Source organism: Oryctolagus cuniculus, chromosome 1 (genome assembly GCF_051225735.1).
Source record: "Oryctolagus cuniculus isolate XC-2025 breed Fujian yellow rabbit chromosome 1, ASM5122573v1, whole genome shotgun sequence".
NCBI lineage: Eukaryota > Metazoa > Chordata > Mammalia > Lagomorpha > Leporidae > Oryctolagus > Oryctolagus cuniculus.
Window position 1 is genome coordinate 10,374,694 of NC_142867.1, and position 18,178 is coordinate 10,392,871.

General features: G+C 62.2%; 1 protein-coding gene across 8 annotated transcripts in view; it reads right to left on the reverse strand.

The window, feature by feature from the left end:
- Positions 1–15,007, reverse strand: part of MYRF (myelin regulatory factor) — a 31,420-nt gene extending 16,413 nt beyond the window's left edge. For 3 of the 8 annotated variants that reach the window (XM_089307806.1, XM_070069652.2, XM_070069649.2), the window contains exons 1-4: positions 14,806–15,007; positions 3,397–3,484; positions 2,968–3,231; positions 811–872 (exon numbers count right to left, since the gene is read on the reverse strand). In XM_089307806.1, the coding sequence (XP_089163932.1) occupies positions 811–872; positions 2,968–3,231; positions 3,397–3,484; positions 14,806–14,851 (460 nt within the window). In that variant the 5' untranslated portion in view covers positions 14,852–15,007. Of the gene's footprint in view, positions 1–532; positions 670–810; positions 873–2,967; positions 3,232–3,396; positions 3,485–14,805 lie in introns of those variants that run through there. The other 5 variants (XM_089307830.1, XM_089307819.1, XM_070069645.2 and 2 more) reach the window with 4 other exon arrangements.
- Between the last annotated feature and the right edge of the window lie 3,171 nt (positions 15,008–18,178).

Genomic DNA, 18,178 nt, shown 5'->3' on the forward strand with positions numbered 1-18,178 from the left:
AGGGTATCCTGTTCCCACCCCTCCTGAGCCAAACCAGGGGCTGCCCTCCCATCTACCCAGGTGGGAGTGAGGTTGGGCAGCTGAGGGTAGCCACCAGGGGTCTGGGCAGGGAAGCGAGACTCTGTCCAGAGGTAGGGGGCCCTTCGTCCCACACCAGCTAGCTCCTTCCCACAGGCCTCCCTGTGCGGGTCTTCAGTCTTAAGGTACCCCAACCCCCCTCCTCTGGACGTCAGAAACCCCCAGTCCCGACAGAGCCCAGCTGGCCCTCCTCCCTCCAGCAGCCCCTCTACCAGGCTCCCAGGGGCCAGCCCCCCAGTCGGAGGGGGGAGGCCCTAGCTCCCTTTGTTCCCCAGGAGGCATTCCAGGCGTGTTTTTGGTAAGATAAACAGAACTCCTGACCCTTGGGGCTGTGGGGAGCTGGCGGCATGGCCATTCTGCTCTTGGCCACTTGGGGGCCGTGGCACCCCTGAGCAGCCCCCTAAGGCGAGGTGGGCAGGGCTGCGCCCACGGCCCTCCCCAGCCGTCCACTTACCGCCGAAGGGCGCGTCCATGATGGCGCAGGCGGGCAGGCGGGTGGCATCACCGGCAGGGACACTTGCTCAGAGGCAGGGCCAGGCTCGCCACCCGCCCGCCCGTAGGGAACAATAGCCAGCGCAGGGAGTATTTGACCAGCGATAATCTAGCCCGTTGGGCAGCCGCTGGCCCCCTCCCTCCCTCCCTCCCTCCCTCTCTCCCTCCCTCCTCCCGATAAGGCCGCCCCAACCACTTGCCCAAACCCCAGAGGGGGAGGGCGGTGCCCGCCGGACTCACCATTCACCTGCTGGGGGGAGTAGGCCTCAGAGCCCGAGTCTGGGGGAGAGTCTGGCAGGGTGCTGTGGAGCCAGGGGAAGGGGCTGTTGGTGGCTCCTCTGCCAGGGAGGGTCCCTGAGACCCCCCAGGCACTGAGGAATGGAGATCCCCTCCCATCCACTCTCGGGGGGCATGTCTCTGAACCATCCACCTTGGGGGGCCCATCAGGGTCTGGACTGTGGCTGCACAGGAGCCTCTGTATCTACTGGGCATTTGGGGGCCAGAAACCAAGCCCCCTGGTGATGGCATTGGGATCCAAGGACCCTCCTCCCAGACCGGAAGCCCAGGCCTGCTCCTCCCCTCCTGTACCCACCGAAGCCCCACACTTTCCTGGGAATGTGGGACCCTGGGGGTGCTGGAGCCTGGGGGGTTCAGCCGGTCACTGGGGGGCTGCCCTGCCAGAGGCAGGTGTGGGCTGGGCGGGGAGCCAGCTCTGCCAGGCCTGGGGTTATTTTTTCCTTGCAAGTTTCGTTTTATCAGTGGTTCAGGAGAAAGAACAAACTCAACCCCAAGAGGTCAACACGTCCTGCGTGAACCCTGCTCGCCCAGCGAGGGGTGGGGGAGGGGTGGACACACCGGGAAACCAGCCCTCTGGCCATCCTGGTCCCTGTGAGGCCACCTGAGCTGTCAGGGACACAGTCCCAGCGCATCCCCAGGCAAGCCGCACACACCCACAGAGCCACAAATCCGGCCCTCCCCAGATTGTGTGAGGACAACACCGACAGGCGGACGGGGCCACCACTCCTCACCACAGCCTCGGGCCTGCCCCACTCCAGGCCTTCTCCTGCCTGCTCTCTGCACTTCCCTGATAATGGCCTTGGGTTTCTCGAAGGGATCAAGGTCTTCTCACCCCTCTCTCTCCAGTCCCTGCAATCAAAGTCTGCAGAACTGTGTTCTTTCCTCATAAACGCCTCTCACTTCTCACCATCCCTCCGTCTGCAGAGCCACTGATTAAGATCTCTCCCAGCCAGGCGGCTGGGGCCCTGGCAGTAGGGACGTGTCTGTCCTGGGTGTCATCCACCGCAGGGGCCTCCTCCCTGAGCGGCTCTGGACAAGCCCCTTTCTCCCTGAGCCTCGGGGTGCCCCGGGGGCGGCTCCTGGAGAAGGCTGCCGCACTCACACACAGAGGCGAGTGGCATAGCAGTGGCACTCAGCAGGTGCGTCACAACGTGGGTCCTGCCTCCGTGTTCTCTCTCCCTTCTGTCTGTGGCTTGGGGACAGCCTCCTGGCCTCAAGCACACAGTCTCCTTCCGCAGCAAAGGCTCGCCCCGGCACCCCCGAGCACGGCCTCCACCGTGGTCCCCCCCAAGCTGTGGACTAGGAAAGTCCTGGGACAACAACACATCAGTGGCCCCTGTCCACCTGGCACTTCCTCGGAGGCCCACTTTACAGAGGAAGAAACTGAGGCCCTGATGGAGGACCCGTAAATGGTGGGGTGGGGTGGCTGCAGCGGGGCTGGGCTGTCTGAACACTGCTCCCATCTCTGCACTTCATTCCTCTCCCACCCAGAGACAGGGCCCCTGCTCCCCCGTCCCAGACCGGGGAACCCAGAGCTTTCTCCGAACTCCTCTCCAAAAGCCGGACCCTGGGCTGGGGACCACCTGGACCCCTTGGTCAAAGTCAAATCCAAGGCTCAGCTCTGGGTCAGGCCACTGGTGTGGGCCCCCAAGGAGACAAGGGGAAGGAACTGGGAGGGCGAGGCTTCACTAGGATGAGCTCTGGGCTCCGCAGATTTGCTTGGGGGAGGAGGACCTTGAGAGCCCACCCCCGAGCCATGGTCAACGTGGGCTGAGGGCACGTGCGTTAGGTGTCCTGCAGGTGTGCACGTGTGTGCAGGTGTTCCCATAAATGTAAACAGCCGTGGCCTCCAGTCTCACCCCCTCCTGTCCACTCTCCAGCACTCTCAGAGATTTTTCTAGCACTTACGTCAGCCCTCATCACTCCCCGCTCAGAGCACTGGTGGCTGCCTTCTGCCTTGGGACAAAGCCCACGCGCTCACCCCTGGGCCTGGCCCCTGATCTCCCCGCACGCACGCACGGCCCTGCCCACCACCAGGCCCATGCCCCCTGGGCCCTGCCTCCTCCCCCCGAGCCCCACCCTGTTGCTGCCCTCACTCACCCTGGGGCGTAGGGAGCCTTGGGCTCTGCCTTGATGGGGGGCCCGGAGCCCCCGAGGAAGGGCTTGGGGCCGGCACCCAGGCCGTTGTTGTTGTTGCAGTTGAGCGGGGCACCGTAGCTTGGGGGTGGGAGGGGCCCATGGCGCCCTGGGGAGAGGCCACCCCCGGGGGGGCTCAGGTGGTGGACCCCACTGGCGCCGGGCATCGCCGACTGCCCATGGGGGTAGGCACCGGCGCTGGCTGGAGCAGAGATGTCTGGGAAGCAGCTGCAGAGGAGGGAGGCAGCTCAGCCCCAGTCAGGAGCCCAGGGCCCCCAGAGAGGCAGCCGGGGCACCCCCTCCCACAGGGACCTGGGCAGCTGGCAGAGGTGTCAGTGGCTGCGTGCGGAGGAGGGGACCACGTGCACCCCCCGGCCCTGCCCTCACACTCACAGGTCAGAGGCATCCTCCTTGCCGATGTACTCCTCCAGGATGCTGGTGTCGATGTTGGAGGGCTCCAGGGCACCGTTGATGTCGTGGCCTGTGGCGGAGCAGGCGGTGAGCTGGGCAGGGGGCTGCCTCCCGGGACACTCCCAGGCCCCTGGGCCCCGCCTGCATCCCTGCCCAGATTCCTTCCCCTCTGTGTAGAGGTGAGGAACGGTCCTTGGCCCACAAGGCCACCTCGAGAGAGATGAGAGAGTCCTCGAGCATGGAGCTGGGGACACAGCCACTCCTGCCCCTCCACACTCCTATGTCTAGCTGTGTGGCCGGGCAGGGCCCTTCCTGTCATCTGGAGACCACGGTTGCTGTCTGTCTTACAGGACGCCACGAGGAGCAAATGCGGTGTCCAGTGGGTGCCACCACCATCACTGGCTCAGACCCAGCAGGGCTATCCTGCCCTGTTTTCTGGTGATCAGTCCCAGGCAGTCCAGTGTGGGGCACACAGGGGCAGGGGGCCTGGCTGGCTGGGACCTCACATCCTGGGGGGAGGGATCTCCTGTGGGGACCAGAATCCAGAGTGTCCCGCCTCCCTGTGCTTGCCCTGGCCCTGGCCTCACAGTGGGGAATGAGGGCAGTCACAGCCCCGCCCCTCCACCTGCCCACCTCCTCCTGGGCCCTCCCTGCTGGCCCAGGCCCCAGGAAGGGGAGGGACTCCCAGGAACAGCAGCACAGGGCTCTTGGGCACCCCGAGGGCAGGAGGGGGAGGCGCTGGCCTCTTCCCACCCAGGGTCACCTTGCATGGGGAGCTGGAGGGCGGGGTGATAAAAGGGCTGACGTGGGAGATGCGTCAAGTCTGATAATGCGACAGCCCCACCCACACTGCTGACCCAGGCTGGCCAGCCCCACTGAGGCAAGAGGGCCCCTCCCATCAGCCTCTAGAGCCGGGGTCTGGGGTCTGCATCTTGTGCCCCTCCCCTGATGAACCCTGGGCACAGAGCCAGGTCCAGGACCAAATTCCGGCTCAGCCACTCCTGCTGTGTGACCTTGGGAGGGTCCCCTGCCCTCTCTGAGCCTCAGTTTCCTCATTGGTAAAATGGGGCCATGAACAGCTAAGTCTCACAGGACGGTTGTGATGGATGTCCATAAAGGTCCGTAAAGCACCTTGTACCTGGTGGGTGCTCGGCAAATGGAGTGCCTGGCCTCACTTCCTGGCTCCAGAGCCCTGGGGTCCCCGGGAGCCCCTGGCCCAGGCCCTCCTGGCCCCAGCCGGCATTTCAAGAATGCTGAGCCCCGCTTAGGTGATTAATGAGCGGCTAAGCCCTCCTAGGAGTCACGCGCTGCCTGCGACAGGCCAGGGCTCTCCTGCTGACCCCATCCCCCGGCTCACCCAGTGGGAACAGGGGACACCCACTGAGCACCACCAATGGCTGTCCAGGGTCCCGAGTGGACAGGGCAGAAACCTTGGGAGCCAGAAGTGACCATGTGCATGTCGAGGTGCCGGGACTCGTCTCTGCACAGGGCCCCCACCCCCTTACTCCCATAGAAACCACAGTTGCCATTTATTGAGCGCCTACTGTGTGCTGGGCACTTCTGGAGCCAAATACATCAATAACCGTGGAAGGGCTGGTGCTGTGGCACAGCAGATTAAGCCACTGATGGTGATGCTGGCATCTCATATCAGAGCCCCAGTTCGAATCCTGGCTGCTCTGCTTCTGATTCAGCTCCCTGCTGGTGTGCCTGGGGAAGCAGCTGACGATGGCCTAAGTGTTTAGGCCCCTGCACCCCCATGGGAGATCTGGATGAAGCTCCAGGCTCCTGGCTTCGGCCTGGCCCAGCCCTTGGCCATTGCCATTTGGGGAGTGAACCAGTAGACAGAAGATCTCTTTCTCTCTCCCCCACACCTTCAATTAATAAGTGAATAAATCTTTAAAGAAAACACGGGAAGTTTGTTATGTCCAACGCATTCCGCAAGCTCCTGCTATGCGACCGAACCACGATGGTGACAACAGCTCATCTAATGCCTACCGGTGCTTCTCAGCTCTCGACAGGGACAAGGATGGTCCCCAGGATGGAGGTTCACGGTGACTGCGTGCCTACCAGGCCCTGAATCATTGTGAGGGCTCCCACCTTGCCACCATCCCTGGTGTTCAGTGAGGTCGCGTTTCTTGCCCAAGGCCACACAGCAGGAAGGACGCACACCCAGGCAAAGGGGCCTGACTCCAAGGGGATGAGCTTTCCTGAGGGAGGACCAACCAGGCACAGCGAGCAGGGAGGACGGGGGCTCTGCAGCGTCACCCCCACCCTGGCTGCGGGAGCTGCAGGTTTCTGAGACTGAACTTGGCATCTACAGTGAAGGATGGGCCCGGGAAGTCCTGAGCTGCTATTTATAACAGGCCCAGCCCCCTCCCCTCCTCCTCCTCCTCCTCCTCCTCCCCTGGCCAGGAGCACTCCTAATCACCCCTAATCCTCTGGCCCACCTCCCCGGGGGTTGGGGGGCCTCAGGCAGAGGCATCCTGGGAGACCCTAACAAGAACCAGATGTGGTTGGGGGGAGGAGGGACCCTCTCGTGCCAGGGACGGGGTGGACGGAAGAGGGAGGAGGGAGCGGATGGAGCAGGGAGGGGGTGGGCCAAGGAGCAGGGAGGAGCCGGAGAGCTGGGGGGGGGCCTCTGAGGGATGCAGACCCCACACCTTTCTCTCCCTGGAAGCCTTCGAGGCCAGCCTCATCTTCTCCCTGTGCTTCCCGTCCTCACGGGGCCGGCCCCCAGCCTGCCCCGGGAACCACCCCAGAGATTTCGAGTAAACACGCCAGGAGCAGGGGCGGGGGTGGAGCTTTGCTGGAGCCCAGGAATTCTTAAGGCAGAAGCAGAGGCCACCCCCCCCCCGGGAGTCAGGAGGGGGGCAGGGACCCCTGGGCACACTCTCGAGGGTGCTGCTCTCCCAGAGAGCCCTAACACAGCACTGGATCCCAAAAACAGGTCCCTGCCAGCCAGGAGGCTGAGCGTGGGGCACAGATTCTCAGTCTGGGGCAAGGCCGCCCCGGGCCCCATAGCCAGTAAGTGACACCATGAGGTCACAAGCCAGCCACTCTCCGCACTCCCCCCCACCCCCACCCCCGCCTCAAATCCTTCAACAGCTTCCCATTGCAGAGGGAGGGCTGGCCCAGAATCCCGGGGCAGGGCATGAGCGGCCTCCTGCCTTCCCCTCTCCTGTCCCCAGTCCCCTCCCTGTAGGACAAACACATCCCCGACCCAGGGCCTTTGCACATGCTATTCCCTCCACCAGAGAAAGCTGACTGTACTCACTCTCTAGTTTCAGAGAGTGCACCTCTCTCTCTCTCTCTCTCTCTCTCTCTCTCTCTCAAGGCAGCCCCCATTCTACCCACTTACCAGGCTTTTTCACTGTCCTCTGTACTCCGCCCTCCCCAGGTGGTGTGAGTGCCATCCACCACCACCACTACTCCCAGCTCACCCCAAGCGGCCACCCCACACTCAGCCTACAGCACCCACTCTGCACGGACAATATTCATATCTATATATTTATCCATATTTATCACATTTTATAATGTGATAAATAATGCCCATTTTACAGACGGAGAAATGGGGGTTCAGAAAGGCCGGGCAGCTTGCCTGCAGCTCCCAGGGGCCGGAGCTGGGCCTTACATGATGCCCTACTCTGTCTCCGCAGGACATAAACTTCCCAGCACACAGTGGGAATCTAACAAAATAAAGAGGAACAGAGGAGCCAAGTAGCAAGGAGGAGACTGGGAAAGGGGTGTGGGGAGCCCAGCCAGGCCAGGCTGTGGCAGGGCCCGGGGCTACACAGGCCTCGGGAGGTACCGCCATGCACCCCAGCTGCTCCTCGTTAATTAGCTTTTTATTACCTGCCTTGAACAGGAGCCAGACATGGCCCCTTCCTGGGCAGGCTGGGTCTGGACTGTGGGAAGGTGGGCCCTTCCTCTCTTCTCCTGAAGGCCACCCAGCTGGGCAAGAGAGAAGCCAAGGGGACTCAAGCCAGGTGTGGGATGAGAGCAGGCGGGGGCCCAGGTGGTCCCTCCACCCGGACCCCTCCCTTCCGCCCCTCCTCCTGTTCATGCTTGCATCCCCCCCCACCAGCTGTGGCTGCTGGCTGAGTCTCGGCCATTGTCCTGTGGGACGGGGGAGGGTGGGGACACGGCACAGTGGGAGGCTTGTGCCCTGCCCACCCCCTCCCTGCCCCGTCAATGGTGCACTTGTCAATTCATGCCTCAAACATGGCGGAAATCCCGTCAGCCACGTGGCTGTGGGCAGGGTGGGCCAGGCTGAGGATGCTGGCCAGGCTTGGTTGATTTGAACCCGGGGCAGACGTGGCATCAGGACCCAAGCCAGTCCCCCGAGCACCCCGGCTGTAACAAATGTCCACCCCAGACACCCAAATCAAAGGGGCAGCCTAGCTCCAGCAGTCACTGGGGCCAGCGTGGTGGTGGTCAGGGGACTGTCCACCTTGGCATTGAGACAGCCCTCAGGTCAAAGAGACCTGGCTTCTGAAAGGGCAGCTCCTGGGCCTCAGCTTCCATCCCCATCAAATGGGGCAGGGATGCCTGCGTCATGGGCTGGTCGTAGCCTTAAAGGGGCTGACCTCAAGAGACCAGCTGTCAGCCAAACTTAACTGCTCTGTTTCCGTCTCTCCTGGGGCTCCCCTCACGCCTCTGCCCAGGCCGCACCACTCCGTGCCCTGCCACTCTGCCCTACAGCACATCATCCCTGCTCCACGGAGCACCTGGAGCCTCCAGGGGCCCCTGCACCTGCCCCCAAGTCCCTGGTCCCACAGGAGCGGTCCTGCACTGTTATTCTTGCACATGGGTGGCACAGTTTGGCCTCCTGGCCCCAGGCAGCCTCTCCCCAATCTCAGCAGGGGGACCCCTAGCGCTATGGATCTCCTCCCTGTGCCGAATGAGCTAATCGACATCCTCCAAGCCAGTTCACATTCTCATCTCCTTTGATTTTCACTTTCTATCTTTATCAATATGCTCAAGAACCGCTAGCCGTCCTTGCTTCAGGCTCCTTTACCTTGTGACTAGAGCCTTCTTGTTCAGACGTACCACTGTGCAAGCAACCCTGAACTTCTGTGTCACCTGACGAAGACGTAGCTCTCAAGTCGCTGTCCATCAGGCTCTTAAATCTGAGCCACAGTCGCCTTTGCTGCCTCCCACTTCTTACCAAAATGGAGAAGAAGCCCACAGCCTGCCTGCAGGGGCCCCAGAATCTTGGGCTCTGGCTAATGGTTTCCTTGGTCCTCCCACTGCTGCTACGCTGGCCTCAGGTGAGCACAAGCTGAACTCACAGGCCCCAGAAGCTCCCCAGCTGGGTCAAGCAGAATGGAGAGCAGCAGGTGCTACCCCCACCCTGGCTCCCAGGGTTATCCGCTCCATTCGGGAGCCACAGCCCTGACTCTGCAGGGTTAACTCCCACCCAGTGCCCCTAACTCTCTTCCCCAGGGCCCATGGCGGGCAGGCCACAGAGAAAGAGTAGAGACCCTGCAGCTTGGGGTAGGGACAAGCCTCCACCAGGGGAAGCCATGACCACCTGTGCTTACACACCGTCCACACTCCAATGTGCACATGTGTACCTACACTGGGCATACCCATGGCCAGTTACCCTGACACACATGGTCACCAACAGCCTGTCCCCTACTCAGTTACACAAGGACACACCCACAACACATGGCAACACAGCTTATACACACATGCACACCACACCCCCAGCATGCTCTAGGGCTCCTTTATCCACCCCACAGTGACTGCCTGAGCACCTACTATGTGTCCGGCACAGCCCTAGGCTGCAGTGACACAGCAATAAACAGAACATTCCCTTCCCACGTGAGCTGACATTCTAGGAAACAGCTGGATGACAAGACAGGTCAGTAGAATCCATAGCACTTCAGAGGGTTTCAGGCAGCAGCGACAGCCAGTACAAAGGCCCTGAGGTACGGGCACGCCAGGGCCATACAGGTTTGTACACCCTGACACAGATGCATACAAATGCTCACCTCCCCCATGGTGGGTCCAGGCCACACATACCTCCCAGGGCAGTCTCACGTGCCTGGGTTGGGGCCCTCCCTCTGGGAGTCTCCTCTCCCTCTGTCAGTCCCTCTCCTCACAGGCAGCTCCAGCAGGAGCCAGAGCTGAGTAAAGCCACATCACAGCCCCAAGTCCCTTGCCCTCTAAAGACAGTCCCCTGCCTCCAAGCTAGCAGGGCAGGAGACCGGGATTCCCCTCCCCTTGGACCTCAGGAGGTAGGGCCCGTGAACTCCACTGTGGAGAGACAGGATACCCTGCAGCCCCCAGGCCACAGCCCCCTCCCAGCCTCGGCACCCTTGGGGTGCTCACCTTCAGGCTCTAAGGTCTTGAGATGCCCAGGAGCTGGATGGACATCCCTTAGCATAGCCATCAGAGGGGAGTCAGGCCCCTTGGCACGTGAGAAGAGAGGCCCCTTCCCAGGATGGCACCCGCCTGGGACCCAGGATGCTGCCCAGCTCTGCTGTGGCCACCCAGAGTGAGTCTGATGCATCCCTTCCTCCCCTGCTGAGAAAGGAGGGGGCACCACCCACCCCTCCACCAGGCACCTCCACAGCACAGGCAAAGATGGAGGACGGCCAGGCCCCATCCCTCTGGCCAGGGAACAAGTTCTGCATCTCTAGGTGGAGGGTGGGGCAGGCCCCTCGGGACATGTCGGGGACCAGGGCAAGGCCACACCTGATGTGGTGCAGGTACCTGCACACAGAACACGCCCAACAAAGCCGGCAGCTTCCCTCATCCCTGGAATAAGCAGCCCGGAGAGGGTGAGCGGCTTGCGAAAGCAGGTTCCCAGCCCAAGTGTGGGGCTCTGGCTTCTCTGTGGAGCCATCGTCCCCAAAGTGTGGTGCACAACACCTGGCCCGAGCCTATGGGGCAGGGCTGTGTAAGGCCCGTGAGTGATCACCTTGACCGAGGCCAGCATTCAGCGAGCGTTCCCAGGCCAGGAGAGGCAGGCACTGGTGCTGCACTGAACGCCCATTTTACTGAGCGGCACAGTGAGGTGCAGTGATCCACCCAGCGCAGGCCTCTGGGGAGGCTGCAGACCCCAGCTGCCCACGCCAGGGCAAGCACCAAACCATGACGTCATCCCACCCTGCCCCTCAGCCGAGGGCCACAGACAGCCAGAGGCAGCAGGCGCCGGAGTCCTGGAGACGGCAGAGCCCCCCACCAGCACCCCAGGCTGTGAGGGAAACTGAGGCCCGGAGGAGGGCGTTAGGCAGGAAGAGGAAGAAGGTGAAAAGGCAAGGCGGAGGCCTGGGCAGGGCGGGGCTGCCCCCAGTTAATGATTCAGTTAATGATTTCTGCTCCCAGTCCTTATCGGGAGGGCAAAGTCCAAGGGCAGCAGCCAATCACAGCCTCTGGCTGCCAGGTCCCCCCAGTCCTGTAACCTCCCAGGAGTCAGGCAGTGGGGGCCAGGTCCCCAGAGACAAAGCCATTCTGCCCAGAGGCGCCTGTCTGTCCCCATACACCCTCCCTGGCTCTGCCTAAGACCCTGAGGGCACTCTGTCCGGGCTCCTGGACTTAGGAGAGCCCCAGAGTCTGTGGTTGGTGGCCACCTGCTCCTCACTGCCGCTCTGACCCCCGCCCTCCTCGACAGTCCAGCCCCTCCCCAGGACGCACCCCCATCTCCGCTGCTGCCTTGGTGCCCACATCCACTGCTGGCCTCCCTTGGCCCTGAGAACACTTCCTGTTCCCCCACGCTGGCCCCCACCGCGTGGCCCTGCGCTGGGTGTGGGGCCGAGGGCATGAGTCAGACCCCCTACTGGCAATCATCAGGAGTCCCCCAGGGAGTGGGGTCTGGGTAGACCCAGGAGAGTCCCATCTCAGCTCCCTCCAAGTCAGGGGTCAAACAGCCCGGCCACCTACCTACTCCCCAGGTGCGCCGGAGAGGCTGGCACGGGACACAGTGCTGCCCCCCCACACACCCGGGCTCTGCCCCAGACACCCATCCAGGTGGGGGTCCTCTCTCCTGAGCCTCTAAGGTTGCTCCTGGGGCCTCCACTGGCCCCGGGAGGGGAGACGGAGATGCTGACCCCTGACAGGTGCTCCCTCTGCCTCCAGCAAGACCCCCCTGAGGAGCACAGAGAGCTGAGGGCCTGGGGTCAGCTCTGGCCAACTCTCTTCTCTTGGGGGCGCAGTTGGCGCCATCCTCCTCCCCTCACCCAGCCCGGAGACAGCAGAGGGGAGCCCCCACCCCAAGCCAGGATCCCGGTGTTTTTGTTCTTCTAAAAGCTGTGAGTTTGTCTTTGTTGGATGGCTCAAAAAAAAAAAAAAAGGAATCACACGGGAAGCCGGAGTTGGTCCAACTAACCTACCTACCAGGAGAGGAAGAGAGAGGCCAGAAAAGTCACCAGCCAGGCCGCCCTCAGCTCCAAGAACGGACAAGATCCCAGGCCCCCTGCCTCCAGCCCTGGTGGGGCTCTGGACGAAACCCCACCCCACCCCAATCTCTCAGGGGCCTTTCTGGAAACCTAGCTCCCTTCAGTCTCCAAGGCATGCTTCTCTCTGGGGGGCCATGGCTGCTCACTCAAGCCTCCTGTGGCCCCAGAATCAAGGGCCAGCACCTGCCCCTCTATGTCTCAGCCCTGGTCTTTCTTTTCCCAGGGCTAGGAGATAAGGCTCTTGAGAGCTGACGGCCACACCCTCCTGTCTTGCAGGTGAGGAAAGGGGGCCTGGCCGGGACAAGAGCTTTGCACAGTGCCACACAGCTCTCAGGGGCTATGCCTGCTCCAGAACCTCAAAGTCCTGGCTGGATCCTCAGATGCTGCCACGCTCCTGTCCCGAACCTTGCCGTGGGAGTACAGATCTCAGCCAGCCAGGTGATGAGAGCGCACCTGCCGCTACACCCCGGTTACCTGCTGGAAGCCAGTGCATGCTGCCCGGTAGGTCCTCCCTCTGCAGGCCCTGTGCCTGCCGATCTGGTCTGTTGTTGCCTCTCTCTAGGGGATTAGCGGGGCAGTCACGGGGGCCCGGCTGTACCAGCCTCGAGGGGGCCGCCCTGTCCCAGCCTCCCACCCGAGGTCCAAAGCGCCTTAGCCCCCTGTCCCACCAGATACACAGGGCAGGACCCAGGACACACGCCTGTGTGCAAAGGGAATGGCACTCCGGCATGCGACTGGCGTCTTGCACTGCTGCTGCATCGGCAAAACCCTTTCCCAACCTTCCAGCCCAGAGCCGAACACACAGAGCCCTCCACCCACTGTGCGCAGGGAGTGATGGAGGCCACGCAGGGACCAGGATGGGGACCCAGGTGTCCACCTGGGCGTCCCCAGCCCCAGGTCCAAGCACGCACTCGGGAAGCCACATCCACACCACCAAAGCCCAGGTTCCTCCCCCCGGAGCTTTCTTATTTCTGCTTAGGAACACAGGGCGCACCCTCAGCCGCACTGGGCCCCCATACCATGGCCCACCCCGTTTCCTGCAGGGACTTTCCTCCCAGGTGGCTGAGGCGACCCCAGCCTCCTGCCCACCCCCACCCCCATCTCAGGCTCCAGGACTCCTCCAGGCCAGCCTCCTAGCAGGCGGCTGCACACCCCGCCCTGCTCCCCACAGACATTCTTGAGTCTCCTCTTATCTCTCAGGAGGGAGCAGCACTGCCTCCTTGCCAGGCGGCCGCATGGCTGAGCCGTGGCGTCAGCCCTGCCCCCCCCCCCCCCCCCCCCCGCGGCTGGCCAGGCGGGAAGGTTTGGCTCAGGAGACAGGGAGCCCAGGCCAGCCAGGCCCACCCCTCTGCCCTGGGCTCAGGGTCTCCTCCTTGGAGGCCCCGACTCCTATAAAGTCCCTTGAGAACCCCTGGGGCTGATGGAGGCTACCTGGGACACCACCCCCCCCCCCCGATGGTGCAACTGCCTGCCTTAGGATCAACCATTGAATCCACTCCAGGCCTGCCTTCCTGGGACCTGGCCAGCCGGAGTGTCCAAAACACTGGAGTTTGTGGCCTGAGGTTGGAAATGCCCTTTTGCTGGGCTGCTTGGCAGGCAAGAGTGGCCAAAGGTTCCTGCCCCTCCTCTGCCCCCAAGACACACAAAGAGAGAAACTGAGGCATCCCCCACAGGACTCCAAAGGTATCTGGGACCCCAGCTTCCAGGCCCGGGGGCTAAGGGCAGCACAGTACACCCCCAGGGCAGGTTCAGGCTAATGAAAAGGGAGAGGTAGGAGCAGGGTAGGCTCCCCAGGTTAGCAAAGAGGGGCCCAAAAGGGGCCGGAGAGTCTGGCTAGGTGTTCCAGGGAAGCTCTGAGGAGCATAGGGGCTGGGAGACGTCAGCCCACACCTCCCCCTCCCCCGCCCACACCCTGTCCCATCCTTTCCCAGTCCAGCACTCCGGGAGGCTGGGCAGCCCTGGAGGAGGGGCACGGTGTGCAGGAAAATGGGGGAGTCGGGAGATGTAGATCAGACCTCTGAAACCAGTGTGGGGGTGGGGTGGGGGAGAAGGCAATGCTATAGGGTGTGCGTAGATCACAACCTAGGAAGGTCCTTTCAGGGTCAAGGTGAGAGGGTGAGGCCCCTCCAATGGGGCACAATCAAAGGACGCTCCAGGGACAGGTGTGGGGGACACAGCCCCGAGGCACTCCAGAGAGCCGGTGGACACAGTTCATAGCATCTGGAGGATCTCAAGAGCAGAGGTGGCTAGTGGCAGGGGTGCCAGCTTCCAGAAGGTTCCAGCCCTAGCACAGCATGCTGGGGAAGGGGTCCCAGCCACAAGTACGGGCGAGGAAGCCGCCTCGGGGGGAATTTCAGCCTGGGGTGGGGGCAACGTTGTGAAAGAGAGTCCCAGTCTGGAAGGGGGTCCTGGCCTCAGCGAAGCATAGAGGGGCCGCCCCGGCTCCCAGGAGTCATGCTGGGAGCAGAGTGTCAATGAGAAAGGCACCCAGAGGGTCCTGGTCTTCAGGTTGGGGGTGGGGGGCTCAGCCTCCAGGAGGCAGGCTAGGGTCTAGAGTACCAGCCTTAAGCGGTATGGAAGATCTTAGAAGGAGGGCAGGCTCCAGTCTGGACAGGGTTCCAGATAACCACGGCAGTGTCCGCAGACTAAGAAAGGGTGCTGGGGGGGGGGGGGGAGTCGCAATTTAGGGGGATTGAAGACCCTGGATGGCCGAGGGAGGTCCAAGCCTCGAAGGGGACGGCGGCCCCCAGGAAGCCAAATGCTAGGAGGCAAGGACGGGGAGCCCAAACTTCAGGGGAGGCGAGTAGTAACTCCAAAGGGACCTGGGAGCCACGGCGGGCACGCTGGTGCCAGCCTGAGGAGGGCCCCCACCCAGAGGAGGCGTTCGGGGGCTCGTGGAGTGGTGGGGACACAGTGGGGCGTCCCAGCCCCGGGGGAGATGCACTGAGGGTCTCAGCACAAGAGGGTCGCGTCCCGCGGATCTCACCTTCGAAGAAGCGCTGCAGCGCCTCCGTCTCGTCCACCACCTCCATGTCCGGCCTGCCCGGCGCGCACTCCAGCCGCGGCCCCGCTACAGCCCGGCCCGGGGGCGCGGCATCGCCGGCGCGGCCCGCGCTACAGTCGCGGCTCGGCTCCGGCTGCGGTCCCGCCGGGTCCGCCGCCCCGCTCGCCCCCCGCGCGGTCCTGGCCCGGCCCCTGCCCGCCCCACGGGCCCCGCCCGCCGCGCACAGCGCCCCCTGCCGGCGCGCCCCGCGCCGCAACCCAGCCGCGGGCAGCGTGCGCGCGCGTCTGCCTCAGGAGGCGCTGGGCGCAGGGGGTCCCAGCCGACTCGAGGGACTCAGGGCGGCTTGGCCAGGGTCGCGGTGGACTGGGCCTGGGGTCAGCGGCGTCTTTCGGCCTTCGCTGTTCTTTCCCTCTCCAGGGCAAGAATTAGGAGTCTAAATCTTAGGTTATCAGAACCTCAGAGGCTCGCACCCCAATTCCTCTCCTGGTCCACGCATTTCATCAGTAACTTACAGCCTGCACTGAGACTTTTCAGTTGCCATTTCATTCAACCCTCATAGGCACCGTGCCAAGGAGATGCCATTATTATATGTGTTCTTCAGATGAGGGAACTGAGGCTTAATGGGTTGGGACCTGTCTCGTAGAACTGTCTATGATGATGGAGGTGTTTTCTGTGTGGTCCAGTATGGGAGCCACTCCATGAGCACCTGAAATATAGCTATTGGGACTAAGGAACTGGTTTTTGAATTTTATTTACTTTAAATAGCCACATGTGGTTATAGTACGGAACAATGCAGGTCTGAGTTTCAAGGTCATTGGGGTTCAGGGCCAGATCCCGGCTGACCCAGGGATCCAGCGTCACTCACAGCTGCCCTGTCTGGAAGACTTTACTTGGAAGGATGTCCTAGATAAACCCATCGCTCCTTTCTCCTGCCGCCACCCGTGAGTGCCTTCTCATCTCCGTCCTAACCCAGCTGCACAGCCTCTCTTCCAGGGATCTCTAGAACCTTCCAATCATTTTTTTTAAAAGACATCAATCAGACAACGCCAATGCTTTCCTAAAACCAGTGGTTTCCCTTGGCCCTCTGACTTGAACCTCTCGATCCGGTTCCCAGGCCTTGGGTGGCCCACCCCTGCCTGTACCCCTGCCTCAACACCTTTCTCTCAACAGCCTTTCTCTCCGTTGCCCACACAGCCACCAATGCCTCCTTGCAGGGCAGGTGGCCTTGGGGCACTTGGTGGAGTCCCCTAAGGTAACGCGGATAGGAGCTCCCAGCTCCGCCCCGGGAAATCACCCTAATGGAGGAAATACTCAGTTACCAGCAGAATGCTTCTGGGGTGGTGGTCCTTACTGTAACCACTGCCCCCGTGTAAACACAGGGCAACAGTCCCCCTAACTGAGACCTGCTGCTAGAGGAATAGCCCTCAGATTACGGTCTGTGCTGCCATCTGACACGCTGCCCTCTGCTTCCTTGTGTTGTGTCCAATCACCCCAGCTCTGCTCGCTCTATACGTTTTGGTGAATTTTTTTCTTTTTTCAGAAATTTGTTTATTTGAAAGGCAGAGCAACAGAGGGAGATCTTCCATTTGCTGGTTCACTCACCATGTGACTACAACGACCAGGGCTGGGCCAGGCCAAAGCCAGGAGCCTGGAACTCCGCTGGGGTCTCCCACGTGGGCACAGGGGCCCAAGCACATGGGCCATCTTCCACTGCTTTCCCAGGTGCATCAGCAGGGAGCTGGATTGGAAGCAGAGCAGCTGGGACTCGAACTGGCGCTCTGATGCTGTGAGGAGTCAGACAGGTTAAGCGTAATATTTTCTCCGCCGCCATTTCACCTGTAACCATGAGAGATTCCTGCATTGCAGGCAGCAGCTTAACCTGCTTACTACCAGCCCCCGGTGATTCTCCCAAAGCCGGTGAAGGCAGCCTCAGTGAGGTGTTTCCTGTGACACCTGCCATTGCTTACACATGCCAGGCCCACAGCTGCCACAGGCCCTTGGCATGTGCTGTTCCATCTGTCTACAGCACTCGTCCCACCTGGCTGGTTCCTCCTCAGCGCTCAGGTCTCAGTCCACACATTGCCGCCCTGGCCACCCTGCCTAAAGCGATTCCACCTGCCTAAGCCATGCTGGTCCTTCTCGCCTCATCCTTCTCCTGCTCTAGAACGGAAGGGCCCCATGAGGACAAACGATTTTTCTGTCTTGGTCATCGCTGTAGCTTCAACACCGAGGAAACACTGCCCGGCAAACAGCAGGTGCTCGGCACGTGGCAGATCGTCCCGTTCCAGAGCGGCTGAACTCCGGCCAACCGCAGCCTCCCCGGACCCTAAGCCATGGGATTCAGAGCTGGGAAACGCTGTCACCCAGCACTGCTGGACAAACCAGGAAACTGAGGCTGGGAGGGCTGGGAGGCCTTGCGGGCCGATGAAGAGGCCAACCAGCCAGTGACCCCAGACGCTGTGGGGAGAGCTGGAGAAGCCCGCTGCCTCCCCCAGCCTCCCTTCTCCTCCTCGGTGGCCAGCCATGGGGGAGGGGCAGCGGTGACTGAGCCCCAGATGTGGCCCAGTCAGCAGGCCCGCGGTGGCCCGCCGAGGAGGGTCAATACCAGGACAGTTCTAGGGTTGGGGGAGGGGGTGCCCAGGCCGGCGGGCGCCTCACAATGAGGTTTTGTCCCTGTGGGGGCCGCTCTCCGCTCTCCGAGCTGTTGCTCTTAGATATATAGAATGGGATTCTGCTGGAGGCCCCAGCTGTGTGTGCTGACCGATGCTGTCCCGCCCCCACCCCCAGGGGCTGGGCTGAGAGGGGGGAGAGGGGCCGCACTGAGATGCCTATTCTTTTCCAGCTGATCCGCCCCAGAAGTCTTTCTCTCCCTGCAGACTCCCTTGAGACAATTGTTATTCTGCCCTCTACCCCCTCCTCTGCCCCTCTTCCACCAGGGGTCAGGCCTGCCCGTGGACAAAACACACACCCGCCTACACCGTGGGATTTTACAAGATGGCTTCCTTTGCTGAGCTACCAGCTTCTCGATCACCTCCACCCACCCCAGGTCTTTCCTCCGTAGCCCTCGTGGTGCCTGAACGCACCCTTGGAGGGCCATCCCGTGCCTTCCTCCTTCCCTGTCCGGGCCCCTGGGCTGCGGTGGGGGAAGGTGCTCCACCTCCTCGTTAGTAAGTTGATAGATTATCCGGTCCCTGGGGTAGCCTTGAAGTTGGACGGGGAACCTCCAGTGTCTCCCGTGGGAGCCGGCCAGGCTGGGGGCAACTGGCCCAGGGCTTTTCTCCTGCGGTTGGTGGTTAACATGTCTGAGACAAGGGCTCAGCTAGGAGTCAAGGCTGCCATCGCCCCCCAAGTCCAC